The 25,781-nt window shown below is 45.0% G+C and overlaps 3 protein-coding genes and 1 long non-coding RNA gene across 12 annotated transcripts in view; 2 read left to right on the forward strand and 2 right to left on the reverse strand.

Annotated features, from left to right (window-relative positions):
• The window catches only part of dnajc5ab (DnaJ (Hsp40) homolog, subfamily C, member 5ab), a 28,119-nt gene extending 26,411 nt beyond the window's left edge, over positions 1-1,708 (forward strand). Inside the window, exon 5 of the mRNA XM_086276680.1 lies at positions 1-1,708. This exon is cut by the window's left edge and continues 934 nt beyond it. The gene's annotated coding sequence lies outside the window, so the exon portion shown is untranslated.
• LOC147305434 (uncharacterized) overlaps positions 1-25,781 on the reverse strand; it is a 479,902-nt gene that overhangs the window by 416,140 nt on the left and 37,981 nt on the right. The window lies entirely within an intron of this gene.
• Positions 5,744-25,392, forward strand: trim101 (tripartite motif containing 101). 8 transcript variants are annotated; one of them, XM_086276866.1, is made up of 12 exons: positions 5,753-8,186; positions 10,036-10,242; positions 12,611-12,780; positions 12,867-13,047; positions 13,217-13,312; positions 16,760-16,837; positions 17,492-17,647; positions 17,723-17,745; positions 17,846-17,970; positions 18,934-19,178; positions 20,481-20,610; positions 21,667-25,392. In XM_086276866.1, exons 2-11 carry the CDS (start codon positions 10,060-10,062, stop codon positions 20,565-20,567), a joined length of 1,344 nt encoding a protein of 447 aa, XP_086132992.1. In that variant the 5' UTR covers positions 5,753-8,186; positions 10,036-10,059; the 3' UTR covers positions 20,568-20,610; positions 21,667-25,392. The 8 variants fall into 8 exon arrangements, with proteins under 8 accessions (XP_086132996.1, XP_086132988.1, XP_086132994.1 ...); XM_086276867.1 differs by having other exon boundaries at positions 5,756-8,186; positions 18,961-19,178; XM_086276870.1 differs by lacking the exons at positions 20,481-20,610; positions 21,667-25,392 and adding an exon at positions 19,573-20,469 and having other exon boundaries at positions 5,744-8,186.
• On the reverse strand, positions 10,441-15,669 carry LOC147305446 (uncharacterized). 2 transcript variants are annotated; one of them, XR_015126589.1, is made up of 5 exons: positions 15,538-15,669; positions 13,837-14,051; positions 13,626-13,703; positions 12,954-13,296; positions 10,441-12,753 (listed from the first exon to the last, which is right to left on the reverse strand). It is a non-coding gene; the product is annotated as an uncharacterized LOC147305446 (long non-coding RNA). The 2 variants fall into 2 exon arrangements; XR_015126588.1 differs by having other exon boundaries at positions 10,441-13,296.

Consider the following 25,781-nt stretch of genomic DNA (forward strand, 5'->3'; position numbering starts at 1 on the left):
CAAAAACCCAGTTTTTGCGCCGTTTCTGTTTGCTGGTGTTTTGAGTTGCCGTGGATTTGTCCCTTCAGAGTCGGCGTATTAACAATATAAACCTGAGCCTACAGTCGCGCACACACGAGCACTGAGATGAAAACCAGCCCAAAGCCGCGGTGATAAAACATGAGACACCAACGGCTCTGGCTGCCGGGCTGGAGTCTGCATACACTCGGCTTTAACATCACTCGGGATTCTTTGTTTGTGCAGATGTTAGCAGCATAATGCAGATGTTTCTGTCAGTCTGCACTTCCCCAGCACACGCCTGGTAATTCTGACCACTCCGCCATTTTCCTCCATCAGCTGATTGCCATGAGAATAAAAACTTTGCTTAGTTTTTAATTTTTTCTGCCTGCCGTGCTGATCACTGAAGAACTTTTGTAATGCGAGTAACAGCGTACTAGTAACTGTAATGTGATTACAGTAACGTGTTGCACAAACACTGAGCAACCACAGCGTCCCCATGAAAACAGAGATCAGGGGAGAGCACGCCATCAAACAAGGAGTCACGTTTCCGTCAGAGAGCGCCGAGCACGCAGTTACCAAATTGGTAAATCCAATGATGAATCGTCACGGACAGCACACACAGCGGGATGGCTCTCTTCCACTCAGTTACTTTTTAGTCTAAGAGTAATCAGACTACTGTAGTTCTCAGCAGTAATTAAGCTCCAGTTTCCTCCTCCGAGCTTCGTCCCTCCTCCTCCTCCTCCTCCCTTCATGTTTATGGTCTTCCACAGGTGAAGGATTGAGGCGCTGTGTGTCTGCGTGCACACTGATCGAGCCCCGTGTTTGTTGTAGTTTAGTGTGCGGAGGTAGCGATGCTGTACATGTGGTGTAAGTTTAGACCTCACCGTTCTTCCCTCTGTCTCTAGGTTTGCGTTTCCTTCTTTTTATTAATGGTGTTGATGAAGGGACGCTTTCACATCCAAAGTCTTATTATTGTTCAGACAAGCAGTTTTCTAGCAGAACAATCAGTTTGTACCAATCACACAAGTTTTATTTTGTAGGCTTTTATTTGTCACAGAAGTTTCCTGTTAGTTCGTGTCTGTAGATTGATTTTTGTAAAAACAAAAAACAAAGAAAAAAGACGACGTTGAACCAAACGGGCTAAATTTCTTCACCACATCTCGATGCTCAATCAGACACTCGTTGATGTCCATATGTATCGATGCTAGCGGCCGAGTCGACTCCTGACTGGTCTGAGCCAAACTGCAGATCCGTGAAAATCAGAGGTTTTATTTTCCCAAACACGTTTAAGTTGCTGTGTTCCTGTTTTCACATTGACCCCATTGCTGGGTTAAAAAGGCTTCTGAATGAGCTTCGGTGAAACCTGCAGACGCCTCGTTACCTGATTGGCTGACCAAACCTGGAGTCGGCACATTTCCATCATCGAATAATGAAACCGATGTATGTAAGAAGATAGCAGCCACATGGTGATAATAATGATGCATTATTTAATTTATTTTGATTTTCTGATCTTTGTAATGATTGATGAACTAGCCGCTGTGAGGAGGATGTAGACATCTTTAGATGTGAACCGTTCTGATGGCGAGGTGACAAATGGCAGACGTGCTGTACATACACACAGAGACGTAGAGGTTTGTGTTTGTAGCGTGGACGTTTGCCTGAAACGACTATCTGATGTACTGTTGTAAAATAAATGTTTCTGATGCTTCGGAGCCTCTTTGTGTTTAATCTACCACTGTAATCTGTAATCCACACATTGTATCAGAAGTCGTTACTTTATTCTCAAAGAGTACCACTCTAGTTGTAAGAAAGAGGTAGGATGCAGCCTTAGCCTTACTAGCTGAAGGCTTTCAGGGAGTTTTTAGGACTTCCTGATAATAATGAATTACAGTCGTCCAGCCTGGAAGTAATAAATGCATGAACTAGTTTTTCAGCGTCACTCTGAGACAGGATATTTTTAATTTTAGAGATGTTGCACAAATGGAAGAACGCAGTCTTACATATTTGTTTAATATGTGAGTTGAAGGACATGTCCTGGTCAAAAATGACTCCAAGGTTCCTCACAGTGTTACTGGAGGCCAAGGTAATGCCATCCAGAGTAAGAATCTGGTTAGATACCATATTTCTAAGCTTTTCAGGGCCGAGTACAATAACCTCAGTTTGATCTGAATTAAGAAGCAGAAAGTTAGCAGCCATCCAGGTCTTTATGTCTTTAAGACATTCCTGCAGTTTAACTCATTGGTGTGTGTTATCTGGCTTCATGGACAGATAGAGCTGGGTGTCATCTGCATAGCAGTGAAAATGTATGCTATGTCTTCTAATGATGCTGCCTAAGGGAAGCATGTATAATGTAAACAGAATTGGTCCTAGCACTGAACCCTGTGGAACTCCATAATTAACCTCAGTGTGTGAAGAGGACTCTCCATTTACATGCACAAACTGGAGTCTATTAGATAGATATGATACAAACCACTGCAGCACAGTACCTGTAATACCTACAGCATGTTCTAATCGCTCTAATAGGATATTATGGTCGACAGTATCGAACGCTGCACTGAGGTCTAGCAGGACAAGCACAGAGATGAGTCCACTGTCAGAGGCCATAAGAAGATCATTTGTAACCTTCACTAAAGCTGTTTCTGTGCTGTGCTGAGCTCTGAAACCTGACTGAAACTCTTCAAATAAACCTCTGCAGATGATCTGTTAGCTGTTTGACAACTACTCTTTCAAGGATGTTTGATATGAAAGGAAGGTTGGAGATTGGCCTATAATTAGCTAAGACTGCTGGGTCTAGAGATGCTTTTTGAGTAAAGGTTTAACTACAGCTAGCTTGAAGGCCTGTGGTACATAGCCGATCATTAGAGATAGGTTGATCATATTTAAGATCGAAGAATTAATTACGACCAGAGTCGTACGTAGTGAGGAGGTAAAATTATTAACAAGATGATCGACCTCTGTTAGCGTTCAGATAGCTGCTCTGCTCTGTGTTGGTACAGGGCATTGAAGATGATAACAGTGGGTGGATTATATTCTTAAACTTAGTTACAGCGCTTTCAGAAAGACATCTACTGTGATGAAGTCTACTCTCCACTGCTCTAACCAATATGTGGCTGGTCAAAACTAACAACTGACATCAAATCAAATCAAATCAAAATTTATTTATATAGCACATATTAAAAACAACAGTGTTGACCATAGTGCTTCACAGTCAATAAAAACATGAGACAGTTAAAAAAAACAATAGAAGAGGACAACAAACAATAGGTAACAACGCAACAAGCTAAAACAGCCAACTAGACAGAATCAAAAGCCAAAGTAAAAAAAAATAAGTTTTAAGACGTAATTTAAAAGACTGGATCGACTCGGCAGTGCGAATATGAACGGGGAGGTTATTCCAGAGTCTGGGTGCCACGGATGCAAAGGCCCGGTCGCCTCTCGACTTCATTCGAGTCCTAGGTTGTGCTAGGAGCCTATGGTTGGATGATCTAAGTGCCCTGTTGGGATTGTATGAATGGAGTAAATCAGAAAGATAACTGGGCGCTAAATTATTCAAAATATTAAAAGTGAACAAAAGAATTTTAAAATCTATACGATATTTAACAGGGAGCCAATGTAATTTGGCTAAAATTGGAGTTATGTGTTCATGAATTCTCGTACCTGTTAAAAGACGCGCAGCTGCATTTTGAATTAACTGGAGCCGGCAAAGAGAGGAGTGTTGGAGGCCCGAGTAGAGGGAGTTACAGTCGTCCAATCTGGATGTAATAAATGCGTGGATAAGCTTTTCAAGATCTTTTAAAGGAAGGAACGGCTTTGCTTTGGAAATCTGACGCAACTGGTAAAAGCTGTTTTTTACCACAGTGGACACCTGTTTCTCGAGTTTAAAAGAGCCATCCAGGAACACTCCGAGGTTTCTTACAGTGGACGAAAGATGGCTAGCGAGAGGGCCTAGGGCGTCAGCTAACTGGTCTAGCGGAGTGTGACTACCAAAGACTATGATTTCGGTCTTATTCTCGTTCAATGTAAGAAAATTATGTGATAACCAAATTTTTACTTCATGCAAACAGTTGAACAGAGGTTGCAAAGAAGCAGTCACATCGGATTTCAAAGGTAAATAAATCTGGATATCATCGGCATAACAGTGAAAGGAGATGTTATGTTTTCTAAAAATTAATCCCAACGGCAACATGTACAAAGAGAAAAGAGCAGGACCGAGCATGGACCCTTGAGGCACACCACAATAAATAGGGGCAGAAGCCGAGGAGTGTTGCCCCATAGCAACAGAGAACGACCTCTCTGAGAGATAGGATTTAAACCAAGATAAAACCTTTGAGACCAACAACATGTTCCAATCTTGATAGAAGAATGTTGTGGTTAACCGTGTCAAAGCAGCAGTCAAGTCAAATAAAACTAAGACCACAGAATATCCAGAATCTACAGTTAAAAGAAGATCATTAAAAACTCTAAGTAAGGCTGTCTCTGTGCTGGGGCGAGGTTTCAAACCAGACTGAAACTTTTCATTAATACCATTTGCATCTAAAAAGGCCTGAAGTTGTTTTAGAACTACCTTTTCCAATATTTTGGAAATAAAAGGGAGTTTAGAGATCGGCCTGTAGTTAGTGAGAGCATTAGGGTCAAGATTTTTCTTTTTCATAATAGGTTGCACAACAGCATGCTTAAAGACAGACGGTACACAACCTGATGACAATGATGCATTCAGCAGAGATAAGATACAAGGACCAATAACATGTAAAGCTTCCTTAAAGAAACGAGAAGGAAGAATATCATGCGGGGAACCAGAGATTTTGAGATGATCAATTATATCTTTTAAAGCAGAATAAGACACTGGCTCAAACTGTTGAAAGACAGTCAAGCATTCAGGAGCTGGAACTGGGTCTAAAACTGATGATGGATGAGATGGATGAGAAGCCCTTAGAGCTGAGATTTGTTCAGAGAAATACTTTAAGAATTTATCACAAAGAGCAGGGGAGGCATCCCTATAAGTGGTAGTGCGAGGGTTTACCACAGAGTTAAAAGTATTAAAAAGAGCTCGGGGGTTGTGGCTATTAGTCATAATAATGCTAGACAAAAAGGCAGATTTGGCAGCTTTAACAGACTTTTGATACTTAGATAGACAATTTTGGAGGATGTCCAGAGAGACGTGGAGTTTGTCTTTCTTCCATTTTATTTCAGCACGACGACATTCACGCCTAAGGGCGCGAGTAGTATCATTTAGCCAGGGTTGGGAGGATTTGCCACGTTTAATCCTCAGAGGTGCCACAGAGTTAAGGATGTCAGCGCATGTAGTATAAAAGAGGTCAGCAAGCTCATCCGCTGATAAAACCCCATTACAGTTAGCATCAGAGAGGGGAGAGTCAAGGAAAGCATCAATGAAGTGGGCGATTGACTGGGAGTTAATCGTGCGCGATTGCCGCACAGGACCATCACTGTTCAAATCCACATCGCTCGCTACAGTATTAAACAAAACCGGGAAGTGATCTGAAATCCCAAAGTCCTCTATGTCCGTGATGCAAATATCCAGACCATAAGATAGTACCAAATCAAGTATATGACCTTTAGTGTGAGTTGGTTCACTTACCCACTGGGTGAAATTGAGGGTGCTAATAAGAGCGAGGAAATCCTTAGCTAGCGAACTGTCCTCACAGCAAACATGAATGTTGAAGTCACCAACAATTAGTATACGGTCATAACGTGGCACTAGGCTCCCCAGTAGATCAGCAAATTCTGGAAGAAAATCCTTAATAAGTTTCGGGGGACGATACACCACAGCGCAGAGGATGGAGGGGACGCAGTTCACTTCCAATAACTGCACCTCGAAACTGCGGTACAGAACAGGTGGCAGCTGCCGACATCGAAGTTTGTTTTTAAAAACTGAAGCTAGCCCTCCACCTCTTCCAGTGGTCGGGGGTGAGCTAATAAAAGCATAGTCAGGTGGGAGCAGCTCCGAGAAGGGAAAAAGGTCGCCGTAGCGAAGCCAAGTTTCCGTCAGGAATAAGAAATCCAGTCCCGACGATAGAATAAGGTCATTTAAAATAAAAGTCTTATTCGTCAGTGACCTTGTATTTAATAAGGCCATACGGAGAGTGGTCACACTGTTACTGGTAGGAGAACGCCGCAGCAGGCGAAGGTTGCTGAGATTCACGCCTCCTCTGGAGGACCGCACCCAGCACCGACCGGGTGGAAGATCAGCTGGGAGGTTCAGGTAACCATAAGGTCCGACAGGGCGAATCCAGCGATGACAGAACAGTCTGAAGTTAGCATGGTCCCGGAGGGCAGAAATACATGACAAAATGTTTGTAGAATAGCGATCATTTATTGCAACATAGGACTTTAAAAGGGCCTTGATACGAACACGGATGCCGCCACGTTTACCCCGTCTCCGTGAACATTTCCTTTGAGAGAAGGTAGATGGTAAGTGGCGGAGGTAATCAGGAAAGTCCTTCGAAAGCGGAGGAGGATCGTCAGATCTCCATTTAAAATCTTGTGTCTGGTAGTCCAAAGGCCGGAGATTCAAAAGAGTTTGGCGATCATAGACAAGTAACGTGGAGACATCAGGGCAGCACATAGAGAGAAGGACAATAAACAACAAACAAAAACGGAGGAGACGGCTTGCCGTGAACACTGGCGCCATCTTGTTATGTAAAATGGGCCTTAACATCCACCAAGGCAGGAAGAAGTGCCTCAGCGAGCTGAGAAAGGGGCCTGGCATTGACACATACTTTTTAAGAAGTAAGTCAAGAGGCAGGAGAATCCCCACAGTCCTCAGGGCATCAGCACCCCGTTCGAAGTTCATTGTCGTACAGACCCTCCCATAGTTTTCAGATTGGAACTCCAGTAGCAGTTCCCAGTCTACAGTTTAGCAATCTACACTCAGTATTAGATTCTAGCCCAGCCGGCCATTTAATATCAGCCCCTAGCTTGGAGTTTAGCCACCAAATGCTAGCAACACACTTGTGTACAGATGTAAGCCAGCTAGTGAGCTTCTCTGACTCACTGACTCGTATCATACTCCTTTCACAAAGTTTTACAGCCTCCCCCAGAGCATTATCATTCCCAACGTGTAACATACGGACGATTCGTCACATTCATTGGTATGTTTATATTATTCTAATACGGTAAAATATATTTGTCCTACAGCGGCCACCATAGCTAGGATTATGCACTTCAGTTGGGTAGAAGACAGAACTCTGCTGACATCTAGTGGTGAGGTTTAACACGCTGTATCTCAAGTATTGTAGAAGAAGAGTGTGGAGACAATAAAGATGCATTTAAGCTTAACTACTGAATTACAGTGATGAGATTTAATTATTATATAATAACTGATCCTGTGTGAGGAATAAAATGTAGTCTGGTTTAGAAGTGTGCAGTGCTGGGTTCCCTTTCATAGAATAATATTATCAAGATGTGTCAGTACCAAAGTGGTCAGCAGGAGGTGCTGTTGTGTCAGACTGAACAACAAAAAAGCTAAAAACCCAAACTGCTGCGAGTGTTTCGCTGTTTCAGTCTCACAGGCTTACCAGCCGGGTGCCGGAGCTCTGAAACAAATGATTTTCACAGTAGCACACCTGAACTGCCCCGCCAACATGACCTCACTCCGAAAAAAAAACAGAGAGCCCTTCAAAATAAAGGCCCACATAGGAGACGGTTAACTGTTGAGGATAAACGCTGTAATCTGACAGCCATTCTCAAACACTTACATCAGACAGATATTGTAAACTAGCAGATAAAAGCTGTACTGATGTGTTGTTTTCCTCTGTGACCTGTTTGTGAAATACTGCTTCAGATCTAAAACTTTAAAAGGTCGAAGCAGAAAACCAGAGCTGAAGGATCAGGCTGAGCTGGCTGTTCCAGCACGGCCAGGGCTTAATCTGTCCACATACCAGCCTCCTCATATGGAAAGTGTGTGTGTGTGTGTGTGTGTGTGTGAGAGAGGCTGAAACCTGACGCCCCCTCAGGTCAGCCCCCCTCCACACTTTTCTGCAGATGGTGAGGAAGTACAAACAGACTCAGAGAACAGGACAGTTTTGGTGAGGAAGACGTCTGGACTCTTTCTCGCGGGACACATTTGGAGTCTCTGAAGAGAAGAGCTCACGAACCGTCTGACCTCCGGCCGTCTCTGGGTGGGTACTCGCAGCACCAACCGGACGACGGCAGAGGTAAAACATCCAGTGAGTCTTTGACAATCCATCTGAACTATCAAGAGGACCACTTCATGCTAGTGGCTGCCTCTGTTTAGGAAACTGTGTGCATCACTTAGAGCAGAGTTTCCAAAGTGTGGGGCCCATCCCTTAGGGGGGCGCAGAGCCATTGCAGGGGGGGGGTATGAAAAGAAAAAAGTAAAAGAACGCTTGGACGCTGCTAGCATAACGGTTTTGATGAGGCGCCCACACAAACGCAATCAGGAGATGAAGCATCGCTGAATGTTTCCAAACCAACTTCATTCTGAGCCAAAGACTAGAAAATATGGTGAAGCAAATCTGCCCTTTGGCTTCACCTGCACAGGTGCTGAGGTAGGTCTCCCTGCAGGATTGGTTTTCCCTGCATCAGGAGCAGCGCTGGGCTCTTCAAATCACAGACAAACAGGATCCCACAGCTGTTTATGTTTTTGAACCCATTTTGCACAGAGAGGCATTTTTTGAAAAATGTATTGATGCAATGTTGAACATTATTACACAGGAAAAACTACACGTAAAATAATCACAGCGTGACGCCTCTGCCTTTGTAAGCGGAGGGACAGTAACTGCGTGTAAACCTGCAGACAGTCAGATTAACAGTATTTTGTCGCTATCTGCCATTCTGCTATTCATCTCATGTAAACAATAACGTGGCCAAAAAATCTCCGTTTACGGTGATTCGAAACGTTTACGTGGACGAAACAGCTGCGTGTTCAAAAATACTCGTGTAGGTGCGGACGCAGCGTAAAAGAGTTAGTAGTTTGTTTTATTACTACCTGTAATTTATTGCAGTTTACTTGCATTTGCTTAATTGTTTGCTAAATGTTTGAGGTGAAATAAACTGCAATGCGGCAAAATATGGGTGTGTGTGGTTGGAGGATGTGTTTGTGCGGGGGGGGGGCATTTTTCCTGGGGCCTAGCAAAAGAGGTTTGGGAGCCACTGACTTAGAGAGTTCCTGAGTTTGACAGCCTGAACTCTTCCACCTGCGGCAGATACGCAGGAGTTTGTTTCCTGTCTCTTTCTCGTGGCGCAGCTGTGGGGTCTCTCCATCATCACCTCCGCACTCGTCAGCCTCGTTAAACTGAACCACAACTCAAACTGTGTTGAGGAATGGGCTCTGAGTCGGGTGTTTGTGTTGTGACCGTATGCATGCAGCTGCAGACAAACACAGCATTTCGATTGGCTTCTTTTCCCTAAAGTCCGCACAGCTGACTGAGAGGTGCACAGGTCTGTGTGAACTTCAGAGCCGAAGGGGAAACCTGCAGTCTGAGCTCGTGTCTTCACAGGTGTCCCAACCGCGATACTAAATGAATTATTAATAATTGCATTAAGTCTGATTCAGAGTCTCATCTGTCACCTTATAAGAATGAATCTCCTGTCAGTGTAGCAAAGGCATCGCGCCTCTATTTTGAAAGGCTGCCAAAACCAGTCCAAACAGTGTGAATAACAAGGCTGGACAGATGTTAACGATGGATGATTTTAAATGATCATCCCATGAATCAGCACAGCTGCCAAACACTTGTCACTTTGCACAAACAGGGTCGTTCACAATTAACAGCCGCCTCACAGTCGGGGTCATGCAGCCATCTTGAATTTTGTTTCATCAGCAGGCTGATTAGAAGAGCAGATGTGCAGATGTTGGTACCTGTGAAATGAAATGTTCCGCTTCTCTCTTAGAAAAACTGCAGATTTAAGTTTCACATCTTAGACCCCGAGGTTACGTCCACCTTTTAACTACAGTCTGTGTGTGTGTGTCTGTGTGAGTCACTGGTGCTGCTTCACAAACGTCACAGCTTTGTGTCTTTGCTGATGTGAAGTGAGTGTTTGTACTGCTTCTACCAGGAGGTGAAGCTCGGCGGAGCGCCCATGTCGCTGTCAGCTGACCTGAGCTGCCTGCAGGGCAGCAGAGGCGCCGAGCGCGAGGTGGCGCTGACCACGCTGGAGAAACAGCTGATCTGCCCCATCTGCCTGGAGATCTTCAACAAACCCGTCGTCATCCTGCCGTGCGAGCACAACCTGTGCAGGAAGTGTGCCAACGAGCTCTACCAGGTCTCTCTCTCTCTCTCTCACACACACACACACACACACACACACACACACACACACACACACACACACGTGGTGTGCGGACAGATTAAGTGGATTATCTGTGGCTAAACTGGGACATGTGGATGTTTAACTGGTTTGCTCACGGAGGCACCACAAAGTCAGCTGTCATGAACACATTCACTGTTATTGTTCTGTGTGTGTGTGTGTGTGTGTGAGTGAGCACAGCACAGACACACACAAGTAACCAAGTAAAGATGGCCACAGTGATGTCACAGGTTGGTGAGCGCTCGAAGCTCCCCCCTCATACAGAGGTTACCTGTCCATCACTGTGTAGCCCCGCCCTAATCCTCCTCCACTACCTGCTCCTCTCTGACTCTAACAGGACCATCATTTCTAAAATGAACTTCCTTTTTGTTCACTCACACCTGAAACCATGAACCAATCAGGAAAGACTTCAGGCGATCGTGGCTCAAGAGTTGGGAGTTCGTCTTGTAATCGGAAGGCTGCCGGTTCGAGCCCCGGCTCCGACAGTCTCGGTCGTTGTGTCCTTGGGCAAGACACTTCACCCGTAGCCTGCTGGTGGTGGTCAGAGGGCCCGGTGGCGCCAGTGTCCGGCAGCCTCGCCTCTGTCAGTGTGCCCCAGGGTGGCTGTGGCTACAATGTAGCTGCCATCACCAGTGTGTGAATGTGTGGATGTGCGAAGCACTTTGGGGTCCTTAGGGACGAGTAAAGCGCTTTACAAATACAGGGCGTCCGTCTTGTCACAGACCGCAGCTGCCCTCTGCTGGACATTACAGAGAAGGTGTATTGTAAACACAGCGTGTGCCCTGCAGAGCCTTCTCCCCCAGCAGTTCCTCCACTCGCACATCCAGGAGCATCAACATCTACACTGCTGCCATTTTTCTTATTTCACTGTCTGTGTATGAAGATATGACTCCAAATGTGCAACATGGTAATGAAACCTGCTGCTGCCTCACATCTGCGAACATTTTCACGTAAATCAGAGCCGTGCTAATGTTGACCTCCTCCGGTGCTCCAGCCTGAAGACAGAGGAGGGGAGGGGGGAACAAACGCTGTGATGGTAAAGGAGGAGCAGAGCGAAGGTTTATGGAGGACAGGCAGAAGGTTATGTTACAGAGGAAGATGCTGGGATAGGAGGAGGTGGAGCTAAATCTCAGGGCTGTGTGTCGTCACTGATTTCTAGAATCGATTCGATTGGAATCGGGGGAATTTTGCCTCAGACAGTCAGAAATATTATAATTCTGATCACGCATCAGCACATTTCCATATTTTTGCATCTATAAAAAGGAAGCTGACACTTGTGAGACTTTGTCACAGGTGTGAGCATCACAGCAGACGCCTTTGTGTCAAAGTAACTGAGGATAAAACAGAAAAACATGGAGGTGGTTTTCCTGGTCTGGGATTTATACAAATATTCTGCAGTAGATCAAAAACGAAAGAAAACCATTAATCAACACGTGAACATGACCTGATGCTGCTGACGTGAAGCAGAGCAACGTTACGGAGGTTTGATTACAGACACAGCTGAGAGTTTTGCTCCTCGTCATCATTTTAAAAAGTTTACATCTCTTCAGTCTTGAACCGCAGAAAGGAGACTTCCTTGTTGGAAGTCAGCACATAACAGTAGACTGGTGGGTAACAAGCCAGTGAAAATGCAGAAACAGATCTGTAGATGGGAAGCTGTTCGTGCCGTTCACTGAGACACAGAGCTGTGCATTACGTGTGATGGAAGCAAAACAGAAAAGCTAAGAGGCAATTCATGAGAAAGTGAACTGCGAAGCGTAGTTTGGATCTTCTTTTGCTTGGTTGTGTCAACTTTGCTTGGAGAGAGATGAAACCTTCAGCTCAGAATCTAGCACAAAACAACCGAGCACCGACTCCAGCTGTGAGCTGAGAGCTGAGAATGAAACTGAAGGTTGCTGAAATCCGGAGAACGGCTTTGTTTGTATTTCATTAGTAAAGGCTGAACAGAAATAGAGTAGAAGGAAGCTCGGTCCGTCCTGTAAGGGAGTGCAGACGTGGAGCTGTGATCACAGTAAAGCAGTGAGGAAGGACACAGGTGGGCACAGGTAAGCCGGGGCTGGCAACAACAACAGGAAGTAAAACCACAATAAGACAGACCGCCAAAGTAAAACTGGAGGTGACCAAGCACAGCTAACAGTACAGCAGATACACAAAGATCACGTAGCGAGGATCATTTCTGTCACTTTGATGTTGTGTGTCTTCGATGCTCCAGTAACAGATGTTGTGTGATGGGAGGCTCGGCCGCTGTTTGCCGCCCGGTTTGTGCGTCACGATGGCGTTCGGGGTTAAGCTGGCATTTTGGTTTCTTGCTTCCTGTGTGCAGCCGTCTCTGTTCCACGCTCGGACCACCATGTCGGTGAACAGCGGGCGTTTCCGCTGTCCGTCCTGCAGACAAGAAGTGCTGCTGGACCGCCACGGCGTCTACGGCCTTCAGCGAAACCTGCTAGTGGAGAACATCATCGACATCTACAAAGAGGAAATCAACAGCACCAGGTTGAGTCACAGCCAGGTGATGTCTGACGACAGGTGATTAAAGCAGAGACGCGGTGTTTAACCACTTCCTGTGTGTTCACCTCCAGGCCCCTCCCTCCGCCTTCACCTCCACCTCCTGCTCATTCAACATGCTCCGACCACGAGGGAGAAAAGGTGAACATCTACTGCCTCACCTGTCAGGTTCCCACCTGCTCGCTCTGCAAAGTCTTCGGGGCCCATCAGTCCTGCGAGGTGGCTCCTCTGAGCGCCATCTACCAGCAGCAGAAGGTACTGCAGTGACCTGCTGCCTGCGTTATTATTGTTATTAGGCGCTTAAATAAATGATCTCTGTGTTTGTGTGTCCGGCTCACACTGTTGCTCAGCTCTCACAGCTGTTTTCTGCTGAATGACCTGCAGCTGTTACCACCTCATGCAGTCACTTCCTTCTGTTCTCCAGGACCAGCTGCGCGAAGGCGTCGCCTCTCTGAGGGCGTTCAGCGACAAAGTCCAGACTGTGATCAATGAGCTGGAGGAGACCTGCAGACACATAGAGGTGTGTGATGTCAGCGATAACCAATAAACAACAATAACATTCATTGTAGAAGTCTTGTGATTGGCAGCTCAGTTCACAGTGTTAGAAACAGTCTGAGCTATGAGACGGTCACGGTTTGCCTTTCAGCATCCGCACGCAGGAGTAGCAGTGGCGTGTTTCTGTTGGGGGGCAGGTAGGGGCACAGATAGTGTTAAAAAAAGTCTATCAACTGTTAACCATAATGCAATAACCCTATAACCCTAATAACTCTTATTAGAATGAGATTTTAAAGGCTGTCAATATTAGTCTATAAGTAAGACTGGAGGTTCAATACCATGTGGATGGCCCGGTGTCGTACATGATGTTTCAAAAGGCACCGCATCCTGGTTATCTGGTGGATCATGAACAGGTGCTGGGATAATATCAAAAGATTACATTTCATTAAATAATGTTACGATTTGGGGTTGGCAGTGTATTGTTTTAGTGTAACAATAAAAAAACATGTTATTTAAAACAGGATTTTGTTTTACTTTCCAGTTATGTACCACAATACAAATATTAGGATTTGTCCCCTATGGATCGGTTGAACATCCCTTCCTTGCATTTTCCTTGTTCGTTCTCTCTCACACACCTTCATTTGTAGAACTCACAGGTGACAATGATGACTGCGGACATTGTTCTCTGCTTCTGGGTGTATTTTAGCCTTCTTAAGGAAGAAATCTTTTCATTCTTCCTGTTCTTTTATCTCTACTGGTTGGCTCTGAAGTAATAAAGCAAAAACTTGTGTTACAAACAACAACTTTCCTGATGACCTTGACTAGAAGTCAGGGATGTCAACTTCCGGCCCTCGTGGACCCTATCCTGCACGTTTTAGATGTTTCCTATCCGGTTGTTCAGTCTGACGTCACTAGCCATGTCTGGGCCTAAACTCCGCTGCAGGTCCATATATCAAACGATCACTGTGGCATTACTGAGAGTTGAAAAACTGTCTAAAGTCTTTCATCTTTAATAAAATGATCAGCGTTCTGCTCTACCAGGTGTAACAATTGAGTTTAACATCCAGGCATCCATGAAAACGGAATTTATGACATTTAACGGAGTTAGAAGTTAGCAGGAAGTTAGCTCGCTAGCTTCTATCTAAATACAATATAGCATGTCCTGACTGCGGGGTTTTGGAAACAAATTCAAACGTACAGCTCTGTTATCACTTCCAGCATAAATGAAGACAGAAAACTAAACAGCAGTGACGTTTGTAGGGTTACTGAAGTTGGGCTAGCTGGTATATAATGATGTGCTACGTGACCGCTAGCGACACAGCTATGTTAGCATAACATAAACAAGCTAACTTTTTTTTCCACTGGATAAAAGTTAACGTGAGTGTTCTCGGTGGTCAGGAACAAATGTAATCGCATGGCAGGATGCTGTAAAAGGACCAAACTTCAACCAGGAGAACAACTGAGATAATCCATCCACAATACGAGGTTAGTCATTCATATACTGCTGCATGGGCTGGGCTGTAGTTACATCCTAAGGTTTTAAAGACTGAGCTTAAATAAATGATTAGTGGTAATAAAAGCCGAGGGAGGTCAACAGTGATCACTGACTGTTTTAGGAGCTTTTTGAGATTAAATAGAAGAAAATACAAAACATTAAACATGTTAACAACACAAAAGTCATATTAAACGCAGACTACTTTAGACCCGGAAGTAGGATTCGTCGCGTCATCACTGAACAACCGGATACCAACAGAGCCAGTTCAAATCAAACAATCCCCAAACACCTACGTGTTTGTAAATGATCCTTTAAATCAGCTGTGTTGAAGTCTGGAAACATCTGGAACCGGGAGGACCAGAACTGCACATCCCTGCACTGAACATGGCACAGGGGTGATTCACTCTATTCATAACATGGAGCTGGCAGATAGGATCAGTAATGAGAGAAATTAGCTGGACCGCACGGTGCAGTGTAAGTGCTGCCTCATGGTAAACTTTGGTAATATTGATGTATACAGAACACTGGCTGATGATACAGTCAGCTGGCATGGTGTTAACCTGCAACCAAACCTGCAGCTCCACACAGCAATGCTACGACTTGGATTGTATCTTATAACTCATAATTCTTATGCTAGCTCCCCCAGCAGCCGACTGTCTCAAATATGCAACGGCTGCAATAATTCTTCAAGTGTTATTTTTTCCTTGGGATTCTAATTTAAGTTTACTAAACTCAACAAACTTAATATTACTTACTGGGACATTTATTCTCTCCTCATTTTCTTTCGCTGAAAAATTATTTTCCGCGGTGTCTCTTTCTGCTTGGTTCTCCTTCCTTTGCTACCCTGATGCTCATAGTGCAGAAGCCAATGCTGCATTCACTTACACTCGGACATCCGAGTTTCACGATGAAAACATAATCGTACATTGGCTATTTGATTGAATTTTATTGTTTTAGCTTCGGGGTGGCACCTGGGTGGCCAGTCTGGTTGGGGAGGTGACCTGTGCCCCCCCCAGGCCACCCCGCTGGACACACCACTGCTGAGTAGCCAGTTAACAATGAAAGTTTTTTACAATCTCTTCACCGAGTGTATTTACAGGCTGTGCGGGGATAGTGCTATATACAAGACGTGAGGGGGGCAGGCCTCCAGGAATCTGGGGAAAAGAGGATCACACACACGCTCCTCCCTCTCTCTCAGCTTTGTGACCAGTCGCTCCTTCCACACACTGCTCCTGGAACAATGCGATGGTCCGAGGAAGCTCGATACAAACAAATGCACGTTAATATTCTGCACACGGGCACGAGAAACCTTGGCTTGAACTTGTTACTGACGGGAGTTTAACAACGATCCAGCGCCAAACAGCAGACCTCTCCCCTCTTCAATACCGGCTGGTCCTGATGAGGTCCAGGTGTTTCCAATACAGGGAGGCGTGGGCCGAGGGCGTGAACCCACCATGATGTCCGCCCCAGCAAAACAGGAGAGAGAGAGAGAGAGCGAACATAATGACCAGCTCCTTGCTGATCCCGCAGGTCGTGACAGGGACGTGTTTCAGATCGTTTCATGACACCTTTGCTCATCTCTTCACTTTGTCAATTCAGCAGATGGCCCCGCCCCTCCCTGAGCCTGGTTCTGCCGGAGGTTTCTTCCAAAGGTTTTTCCTTCCCGCTGTCGCCAAAGTGCTGCTCACAGGGGGTCATATGATTGTTGGTGTTTCTATGTATTATTGCAGGGTCTACCTTACAATATAAAGCACCTTGAGGCGACTGCTGTTGTGATTTCGAGCTCCTCAGACTGCAGCTGCAGAACATCTGCACAAAAGCTGCTCGTTAACACGTGCACACACATCACGATCCAGTTATTGAGCATGTGATGAAGCAGAGTCTGCACGAAGATGAATTCAAAAGTGTCAGGAGTCCATGAAAGAGCCTCGTGGTTTATCTGCGTCAGACCTGACTGACTGTGTCGTTGCTCCTCAGGAGAACTGCAGCATTCAGAAACAGAGCGTGTGCGAGAAGTTCAACCGCATGTTCTCCATCCTGGAGGAAAGACAGAAGGTCAGAGTTCAGCCCTCGTCCTCAGTGACGTCGGGACTTTAAAATATAAATGTGTGCCGTGCGCGTAGGTTTCCTGTTTTATTTTGGTAGTCCCGTGTTGCTTGTGCTTTGTCTTCAGTCTGACTTCCTGCCCTGTGGCAGTGTCTGCTGTGTGTCCCTGTGTCTCCTTTCCCTGGTTACCCTCAGTGTGTCTGCATGAGGAGTGAGCTTCCTGTTTGGACTTTGCACCAATAAAAGTACGTTTTTGTTTTTGAAAGCTGCAGACCCAATCAGACGACTGCAACCTCACAAAGTCCTTCTTCTTTTACTTGGTTGCCTCCATCGCTGCTTCTGTTTCAGCAGGAAGCTTCAGTTCCCTGACGTCACTCTGTAAACGCTGTGAGCAGGAAACTGATTTTACAGTCCCAAGCAGAAAGAAGCAGTCGCTGTTTTGTCACCGCACAGAGACCCGCCTGCTGCTCTGTCGTGTCTTCGTCTGAGGGACGTAATCAGGATAACGTCCTTCGGATGAGGACACGTGTCCTCAAACACGTTGCAGCCTCTGCGGTGAATGTTCTTGCGCCTGCTGTCTGTTTGTGACAGAAAGCTCTGTACTACGTCTTGTTTGAACACGATGGTCACGCCTCATAGTGTTTCTTTTTACTGTGATCGAAGGCGATGGCGCAGCGAATCAGCTCTGAGCAAGAGGAGAAGACGGGCCACGCGCGGGCGCTGGTGCGTTGCCATGATGACAGCATGGCAGCCAACAGCAGGCTGGCGGAGAGCGCCGCGAGCAGCATGGAAGAGCCCAACATGGCCGCCTTTGTTCAGGTGAGCGACTCCCGTTTCCTGTGTGCGGCGGTGACGAGTCTGACTCGGCTCATTTGTCTCCTCCTCCTCTTTCAGAGTTCAGCAGAGATGATCACAAAGTGAGTGACGGGAAATATTCTTCACGCCTTCCTTCACTTCGTCAGCATTAACCAACCTTCTTTTGCTTCCTATACCTCCTCGCGTCCTCGCCGTCCTCAGGGTGAAGGCGGCGAGTGCCTCGGGTCCGTCCGAGACGCTGAGACCAAGTTACGAGCGCCTGAGTCGTTACAGGGTTAACTTCAGCGAGCAGGAGAGGGCGCTGAAGAGCATCGACTTCATCAAAGGTTCGACTCGTTCGGCTCATTTCCACCTCCCCAACCCGACACAGGGCAGCTCTGCATGACACGAAGGCTACAATAAGCCATCTTTATATGATCCTGCAGCGCTTCCTGTTTAGCTCCTCCCACTTTAAAGTGCCTTTCCTCTGATTGGTTTAAATGCTGTGGGTGTGGCTTCTGTTTGGAGCACATTACTGCACAATGAGCTGGTTATGGGTTGTTGTTGGAGTAACCTCACAGCAGCCGTGTTATCGGTCAGAGGATCCGCAGTGTGCGACGCCATGTTGGCACCAACACTCTGAGGATGCAGGAGGTCAGCTGTCATCAGTGATACCTGCCCAGGTGCTTCCCTGTGATCATCGTAACACAGATGTCTTCAGCTGCAGCGGGTTACCAAACTAATCAGGTTGTAGTGTTTTATCTCCACAATACAGACACGTGCTTTAATTTAACGTCCCCTCCTGAAGAAGCAGGGCGAGGGGCGGCGCCTTCACATGTAGGTGTAGTAGGCGCCAAGCTTGGTCCTGGAGGTCCTGAGCAGAGGCAGAATAACTCACAGTGAAGCTGCTGCAGAGCATCAGGAGCCACGTCAAGAAACAATAATGACGACGAGTATGAAGGACTGCAGCTGCAGACGAACTAGTGTGAGCAGTATTCATTGGTCCAGCTCTCAGCCGTTAGACGTGGGCGTGCATGTTAAAGGTCACTTCTATAAAACCCCGCCCATTTTTAAGTCTTTGTTCATTTCTGTTCATGCTCAGATTTTCTGAAATCTTCTAAAATTCAGAAAATGGAGCGATGCAGGAGAGAAAACAAAAATGAATTGAATGAAAAGTCGTGGAGTAAAAGAATGAAGCAGCAAATACATTATGAATAAATAAACATGTTTACATCACTGCATTATTCGTGTTGCATTTACATCAGTTCATCTCATTATTTCCTTTGTGATGTTGGCTCCTCCTCCCTCAGCATCATGGTTTTGTGATATCTCTCCAGTCGTGAAGGATGTTCCTGAAGAACCAGAGCCAAAAGAACCCAAAGATTCTTTGATCCAGAACACAGAACCAAACGGCAACCAGCAGGCCGCAGAGGAGGTTTCAGAGCAGGAGACTCCTGAGCTGGACTCGGGTCATATCACGGAGGGAGAGGAGGAAGCCGCCGCCGAGCTAGCTAAAGAGGGCGGCGAACGGCAGGAGGGAATGAGCACACAGCAGGTAGAGTATCACACCTGCTTTAAAGACGCTCACCTTTACATTTGATTGTAAACTACTCAGAATTTCTCTAACATATAATCTAATGAAAGAGTCCATCAGTAGAGCTGAGGGTCGGCTGTGAGACATGAAGGTTGTCCAAATATGGTCACTTCCTGAAACAAAACCAACATGGTGGCAATTGAAACGTTACCAATGAGGCTTCAAAATGCTACAAACCGTGAACAGCTGGACCTCACTGACCAATGGGCTTGAGTCTGTGTCCGTCTTTTGTATACAGGGTTTGCAGGAAATGCATGTTTTACTAAGAGAACATTTGCAGGTCTCCAAAACCATCACGGAGGGATAAACACAGCGAGTGGTTAAACATGTGGCTGTAACTGTCTTCACCTGTCAGTGTGAGGGGATGGATGAAGAGGAGGAGGAGGATGCTGACTTTTACCCCGGCTGGTGCACAGCTGGCTTGAGCCCCTCAGCTCCTGGACAAACCCTGCCGGAGGTCCATCGATGCATCAGCGAGGACGGGTTCACTTCATGCTGCTGGGGTCAAATCTCCTCCCACAAGGCTGCCTATCTGTCCTCCATGAGTCCCCATCTGCTCTCATATCTGCTCAAAAAATCCAGCAGAAGAACCTCAGAGCGAGGAGGAGGAGGAGGTGCAGGGCTGGGCGTACCTGTCCGAGGCCGCTGAGGAGCAGCTGAACGAGGCCGAAGGAAAGGGAAGCAAAGGATGCTCGTCACTGGTGCCGGCGCAGTGAGCTCAGGGTGAGGCTGGGGAGGAGCGAGGAGGATGAAGCTGTGAGGAAGGAGAAGCGTCACACGGAGAGCAGAGACGGCGAGTTTGGAGCGTCGAAAGGAAGAGAGGACGACGAGAAGAAACCCAAAGGCTCTGACGTCACCGTGGAGACGAGAGGTGCTGAAGACGCCCGTTCTCAGGTCAGTGTCATCCTTCGTCATCATCATGGACCAGGCTCTGCACGCTGCTCCCACCCACAGATATGGCTCCACCTCCACAGCTGCTTCTTCTTCTCTTTTTATTCGTTTTGTTTCTGCGAGCCGAGCGTGATGCCGGGCGCCGGCGCAGCCTGCAGGCTCAGACATCAGTTTAAATATGGAAAAGGGAATAATCAGAGCTTTAACCCTCCATGTACGGGAGCAGGAGGGAAGCACAGCTACACCTGAATGAACAGGTGGAGACTTCCCACCTGAGCCGCTCAGCCGGCTCGTTAGAGTTAGCAAATAATCCACCGCATCTCACCTCCATCCTCTTCCTCATCCCTCCTCCACCCTCCTCTCCACCTGCAGGCTGTCACACTGTTCTTCTACCTGCTCGCCCTCCTGGTCATCCTGCAGAGGGCGTGGGCTTACGTCGGCTGCTTTATTTGCACATAAACGCCACACGGAGCCGCACGAACATCACTGCCGCACAGCTCAGGTATGCTCACCTGCGGCATGCTTTTATTGTGAAAAGCATGTGACTCAGAATACTTTTATTTTAAAAGGATAAAAACAGCTTTTCTAGGATCCTTTTGGTCAGACTACATTAAAGATGAATTAATCTTTACTTTTAGACGATCACTGATGCGTTTTATTATAAACATAATAATTCTGCTTCTTACAGAAAACACTTTAAACTCACAGCGACTACAAATAAATGAAATCAGGTTACAGTCAGTCGAATTTGTTTTTAAAGCGAGCACTGATTGTCTAAAAAAATCTATAATAATAAAATTATTTGAACTTTATTCTTTTTTATTTTACTTTTTTTTTTACCCCCATACTACTATCACTGTTACCGCAGTACTTATACTATTAATACTCTTACTGTGTGGTACTGAGTGGAGCACAGGAGCGTGGTGGGACTGGACAAACTTACAGTGCAGACAAGGAGCGGAGACTCAGCTCTGCTGACACCCTGTGGTCGGTCTGTGTAATGACAGTTTTAATTCTCTGTAGTATAAATATGGAAGCATTATCACTGTTTTATTCAGGCTTTATTAAAGCATAATATTATATCATTCATGATAAACATTTCCATTTATTAAATATGTAAATTTCTCTCCCACCACACGTCTGTCATTAACGTTGCTCTAAAATTGAATTCATAATAATCATCTGAAACATGTCTTTGGGCCAGTTTGCTTAAGCTCTGCGGACACTTGATTTAATATAAAGAAAAGCTGTTTATAATTATGTAAAAGCTCATTCATGCAGATTAAAATACAATAATGCAACATTCTGTAATCGTGACATCAGAGCGAGAGGAAATAAAGACCAACCAAATCCAGCAGGAAGTCAGTTTGGAAATAGAAAGGTCAAAGGTCACCATTTTGAACATCAGGACAGGATTTAAAATAGTTTGGAGCAAACAGGAAGTTTATCTCAGGTATGAGACACCAGGTGAGCTTCCAGGTGACGTCTTGGTCGTCTCTGCGTGTTAGAGAGCCAAATCCGTTTTAACCATCTTTTAATCTGAAATCTTAATCTGCAGGATTCAGGAGACTCGTACTGCTCACGCTCACCTCCACCTGCTGTCCCTCCAGGAGGGAGACCCACGGCCCCCGCATCGCTGCCTCCACCTCCTCCACTTCCTCCTCATCTGCCCAGTTTTTCTCCTGGCTGAGCCCCACCCACAACAAGAGTTAGGCAGTGGGTGGATGGTTGGGGGGGATTCCTCTGAGAGATGTTTGGGCTCTTATTTTGAAATTGTGCCTGAGAAATTACATTTTTGGGCTCGTTTTTGTAGAAAGTGTGACAGACGATCGCTGACCTGACAGGAAGTGAAAGCAGAGAAATAACGAGGTTCACAGGCCGAGGAGGCGTGATACATTTATGTGCGTGTGTCGTGATGATGATGATGATGATGATGCTTCTCACATATTCATTGTTGATTTTTAAATAATAATTTTTCTGATGCTGATTTTGTTTCATGACTGACTCATTCAGTCTTTGGACACTTTGAGTTTCTGCGTGTTTTGTCAGTGATGCCTGAGATTAGGGACAAAACAGGTTTTAATTTTCTAAAAAATATTTTTGATTTTTCAAAATCATATTTACATATAATTGTTACACAAAGTTTTGGCCGTCTCACCATGTTTTGGTCTCCCAGGTGTAACATTTTTTAATAATTTATGTTTTTGCTGGAGAAGTGCAACGTTTTTGTCAACACCATCAGACACAAAGAAATGCAAAATATATATTTTAAATAAAGTGTTTCAGCTAGTTTGACTTTTAGCAGCTTCTCTGTTCTACTGTTTATGCTTTCAAACTAATTATACCACATTTAAAAGTAAGATTGTTTGGCTTTTTGTTATTAGAGTTACAGTCGTACATATTTTCAGAAGCTTGTATTTAATCTCCATAAGAAACAATCATATTTAGCAGCATGAAAATTACACATTTATTGAGAAAATTAACGTTTTTTATTGGAATATCATGAGGGAGCAAAACATATGGTTCTTCAAAAGGGAAAAATAAACAAAAACCCAGAATTTTGGAGTTGATAAGGTGTTGACGGTGGAAGCGTTGGGAAGGTTACTTTTCAAATGTATTCCACTACAGATTACAGATTACATGCCCTGTGGCTGTGACGCAGTTTTATCACAAAGTTGTGCCATAAATGAAATTAAAACAAAAAAACTCACCATGGCATGTGTATCGAACAGGAAGTGGTAAAGGGGTCCTCAGAGTGTAAGCTGCCCACAATCATTCCTGATTTTTTTGTACTTTTTTAAAAATCTGATGGTGTTGACAAAAACTCTGGACACGATTTTAATCACTTAAAATATGCAAAAATAAATTTCAGGTGTACATTTTGATATTAAATAAGGTATTGACTTAAATACTTAGTGACTTGATGTTTCATTTTACATTACTGTTCATTTTTCTCTCTGTTTTAATATCATCACACCTGCTTGTGGACAGTGGATTTTTAGGGTACTGGTAATGTATTGTACCATTTAAAGTAAATATATATGCATAACAAAACACAAAATCATACTTTTGTTGTGTAAACATTGCCTTGGTTTGTCTCTTAGTCAGCTGGGTTAACACTTGTGTGCATATTTTTAACCCCAAAATCGGGTTTTATCGGCGGACGTGTTTTGTCCCTTATCTCAAGAATCACTGAAATCCACGGACGTGGTGTTTGCGCGTGTGTCATGAGGGCGTCTCGCAGGTTTAAAAATCACATCGGTCAGATTTCTGAGGCTGGAGACGCTGTGCGTGCTGCGAAGAGCTGTTCTGCATTTCCATTCACAGATAAACACAAAGTGTCAAACCAAAGTATTTCAGCAGCATTTTGCAGCTGTGCTGAGGAGAAACCACTTCCTGTTTGGATGACTGCCCTTTAAAAATAAAAGCACACCTGCCTTAAAGCGCCAATCAGAGCTCAGCAGACCTGTCACACTCTCTGACGGTGTGTTTTTAGGTTTACACACAAACACTAGTGATGGGCAGATGAAGCCCCATGAAGCACTGAAGCTTTTCATCCAATTGGTTCACCCCAACGCGAAGCTTCATGAAGCTTCATTTGCTCTAGCAGGACACCTACTGGACGTAAAAATAATAGCTGGCATGAATTTGAAGAGTGTGGCATTTTGCACACAGCCTGTAAATGTCAACAACAAAAGGAGTGTGTAAAACATGTATATTGTAGTGATGGCAGTATACTGTGTATATTTATAGTGGCAGTATGGGAAATGATTATTTGGAAATGCTTGAAATGGAAATGATCATTTACTGTGAGGTGAGGTGTGGTTGGGGTGTGGACAGTGGTTGTGCTTTTGTAACGTTGAGGTATGGACAGCTACCTCAGTCCTGCCTGTTCACATTTTATTCTGTAAAAACTAAATTTTCACTGCTTTTATGGCCTTTTTAGTGGGGAGAACATAGCTGGGATCTAATGATTTAACAAATCTTTTGAATCCTTTGTCCTCCACAATGCTAAATGGCTGGGAGTCCTCAGTCACCATGCTGACCAGGTCTTCATCTATTTGAGATTGTTCTCCTGAGGAAAGACAATAAAGATAAAGCACAAATATAAATATCACACACGTAACTTATAACAGTTGTATAATATTGTTATATCATTTAGTAACATTACTGCATGCTATATTATCATTGCATTTGATGGCTCACCTGGTCTTGCTCCACGATCGGTGTCCCCTTATTCTCATGCAAAGCTCTGTAGTGCCTAAGCATGGATGAGGTGTTGTTGTTATAGCCCAGCTCCCTGGCACATAGCAAACACTTCACCTTGTACAAAAGTCAAGACAGCTCAACATAAATTGTATTGCAGCATCAGTATCATGACAATACATCTTCTGTAGAAATTCACATACCTTGTTGGGAGGAATAAGATCAAAATGTTCCCACACAGGGGAGGACATCCTCCTCTTCTTAGCTGGCTCCATTCTCTCCTGACTTTCCTCACTCTCATAAACCTCCAAACTGTCTCCAAACTCTCACTAACCGCAACTCTCCATCAAACACCCACATTTTTGAATGAAGTCTGAGGGTTTATATCGCTGTCATAGCTCGCGGCAAAGTTCAAACCACTTCATGAACCAGTCACGTGGTACAGCCGGGCAGCGAGGCTTCGGACGTCATCATTTTCAGCTCCTCCCATAAATGAAGCAAGCCTCGATACGCGCTTCGCGGAAACGCCCCCTCAATTACTCGACACACGCTCCGAAGCCTCGATACAGAACGTCCCATCACTAACAAACACGTCAATGTGACGTTTTTGTGTTTCTGCTGCTGTAAAATGTGTCGTCATGATTTAAAAACACGTTGGTCTAAAGTAAATCTGTCACCTGTGCTCCTGGAGTCCACGCAGAGGCCCACTCACAGCCGGGTTTCTGCCACAGCTAACAGTAATGCTAATTATTAAAACATTGTTTTCTGTGTGTTATAGTAGGTCTTACAATATAAAAGCACCTGAGGCATCTGTTGTTGTGATTTGTTGTTTCTGTAACAGGTAACCCACGAGCACGCACAAGCTCTGAAAAATATTAAAGTTCATCAATATTATTTTTGATTAAGGTGCTAAATTACATTTATTTACACAAATATGCATTTGAGAGGTTGAATGTAGTGACTGCTCTCAGACGTGCGAGGTGCTCGCTCATGTTTGTGACTAAAGTCAGTAGTTCAGTTTGAAATTCATCGCTCCTGTTTAAAGAGGCACGACTCACTATATTAAATATATATGAAATTAAAATGAATGTTTGTCTTTTATTGTTTTTATGACAGGTGTGCAGTGAATCTGATAAGCACTGTACCTGTGTGTGTGTCATAGATAATCTCAGAACAGCTGAGTAACAAACCGAGAAGAAACATCTGCTTACTCTTCACGTCGAGAACATCTGTGCACTGTGATGTAGAGATGCAAGCCGGAGTTAGAACAGGCCTGGGCTGTACCTTCATGTTTGTACCACAGGACGCAGCAGTGAGTCAGGGTGACCTTTATTTAGCAGGTAAAAGCATAGCAGCATCCGGAGGAAACGCGGCTAAAATAAACGAATAAAATAAAAAACCCGCTGATGCCGTGTCGCCCCCTGCAGGTCAAAGTTTACAGTGGGTTGTTACAAAAAACACCTTTAA

Source organism: Aulonocara sp. 'chitande type north' Nkhata Bay, linkage group LG20, assembly GCF_057382095.1.
Source record: "Aulonocara sp. 'chitande type north' Nkhata Bay isolate Kocher_YH1m ecotype deep benthic linkage group LG20, A_spYH_male_GT1.1, whole genome shotgun sequence".
In the NCBI taxonomy this organism is placed as follows: domain Eukaryota; kingdom Metazoa; phylum Chordata; class Actinopteri; order Cichliformes; family Cichlidae; genus Aulonocara; species Aulonocara sp. 'chitande type north' Nkhata Bay.

What these genes read in the sequence shown, in the direction of transcription:
- trim101 (XM_086276870.1), top strand. Translation starts at nt 10,060, where the DNA reads ATGTCGCTGTCAGCTGACCTGAGCTGCCTGCAGGGCAGCAGAGGCGCC. An exon ending in GAGGAAATCAACAGCACCAG is followed by an intron (nt 12,781 to 12,866) that starts GTTGAGTCACAG and finishes GTTCACCTCCAG; the next exon opens with GCCCCTCCCTCCGCCTTCAC. An exon ending in AGGGAATGAGCACACAGCAG is followed by an intron (nt 19,179 to 19,572) that starts GTAGAGTATCAC and finishes TTCACCTGTCAG; the next exon opens with TGTGAGGGGATGGATGAAGA.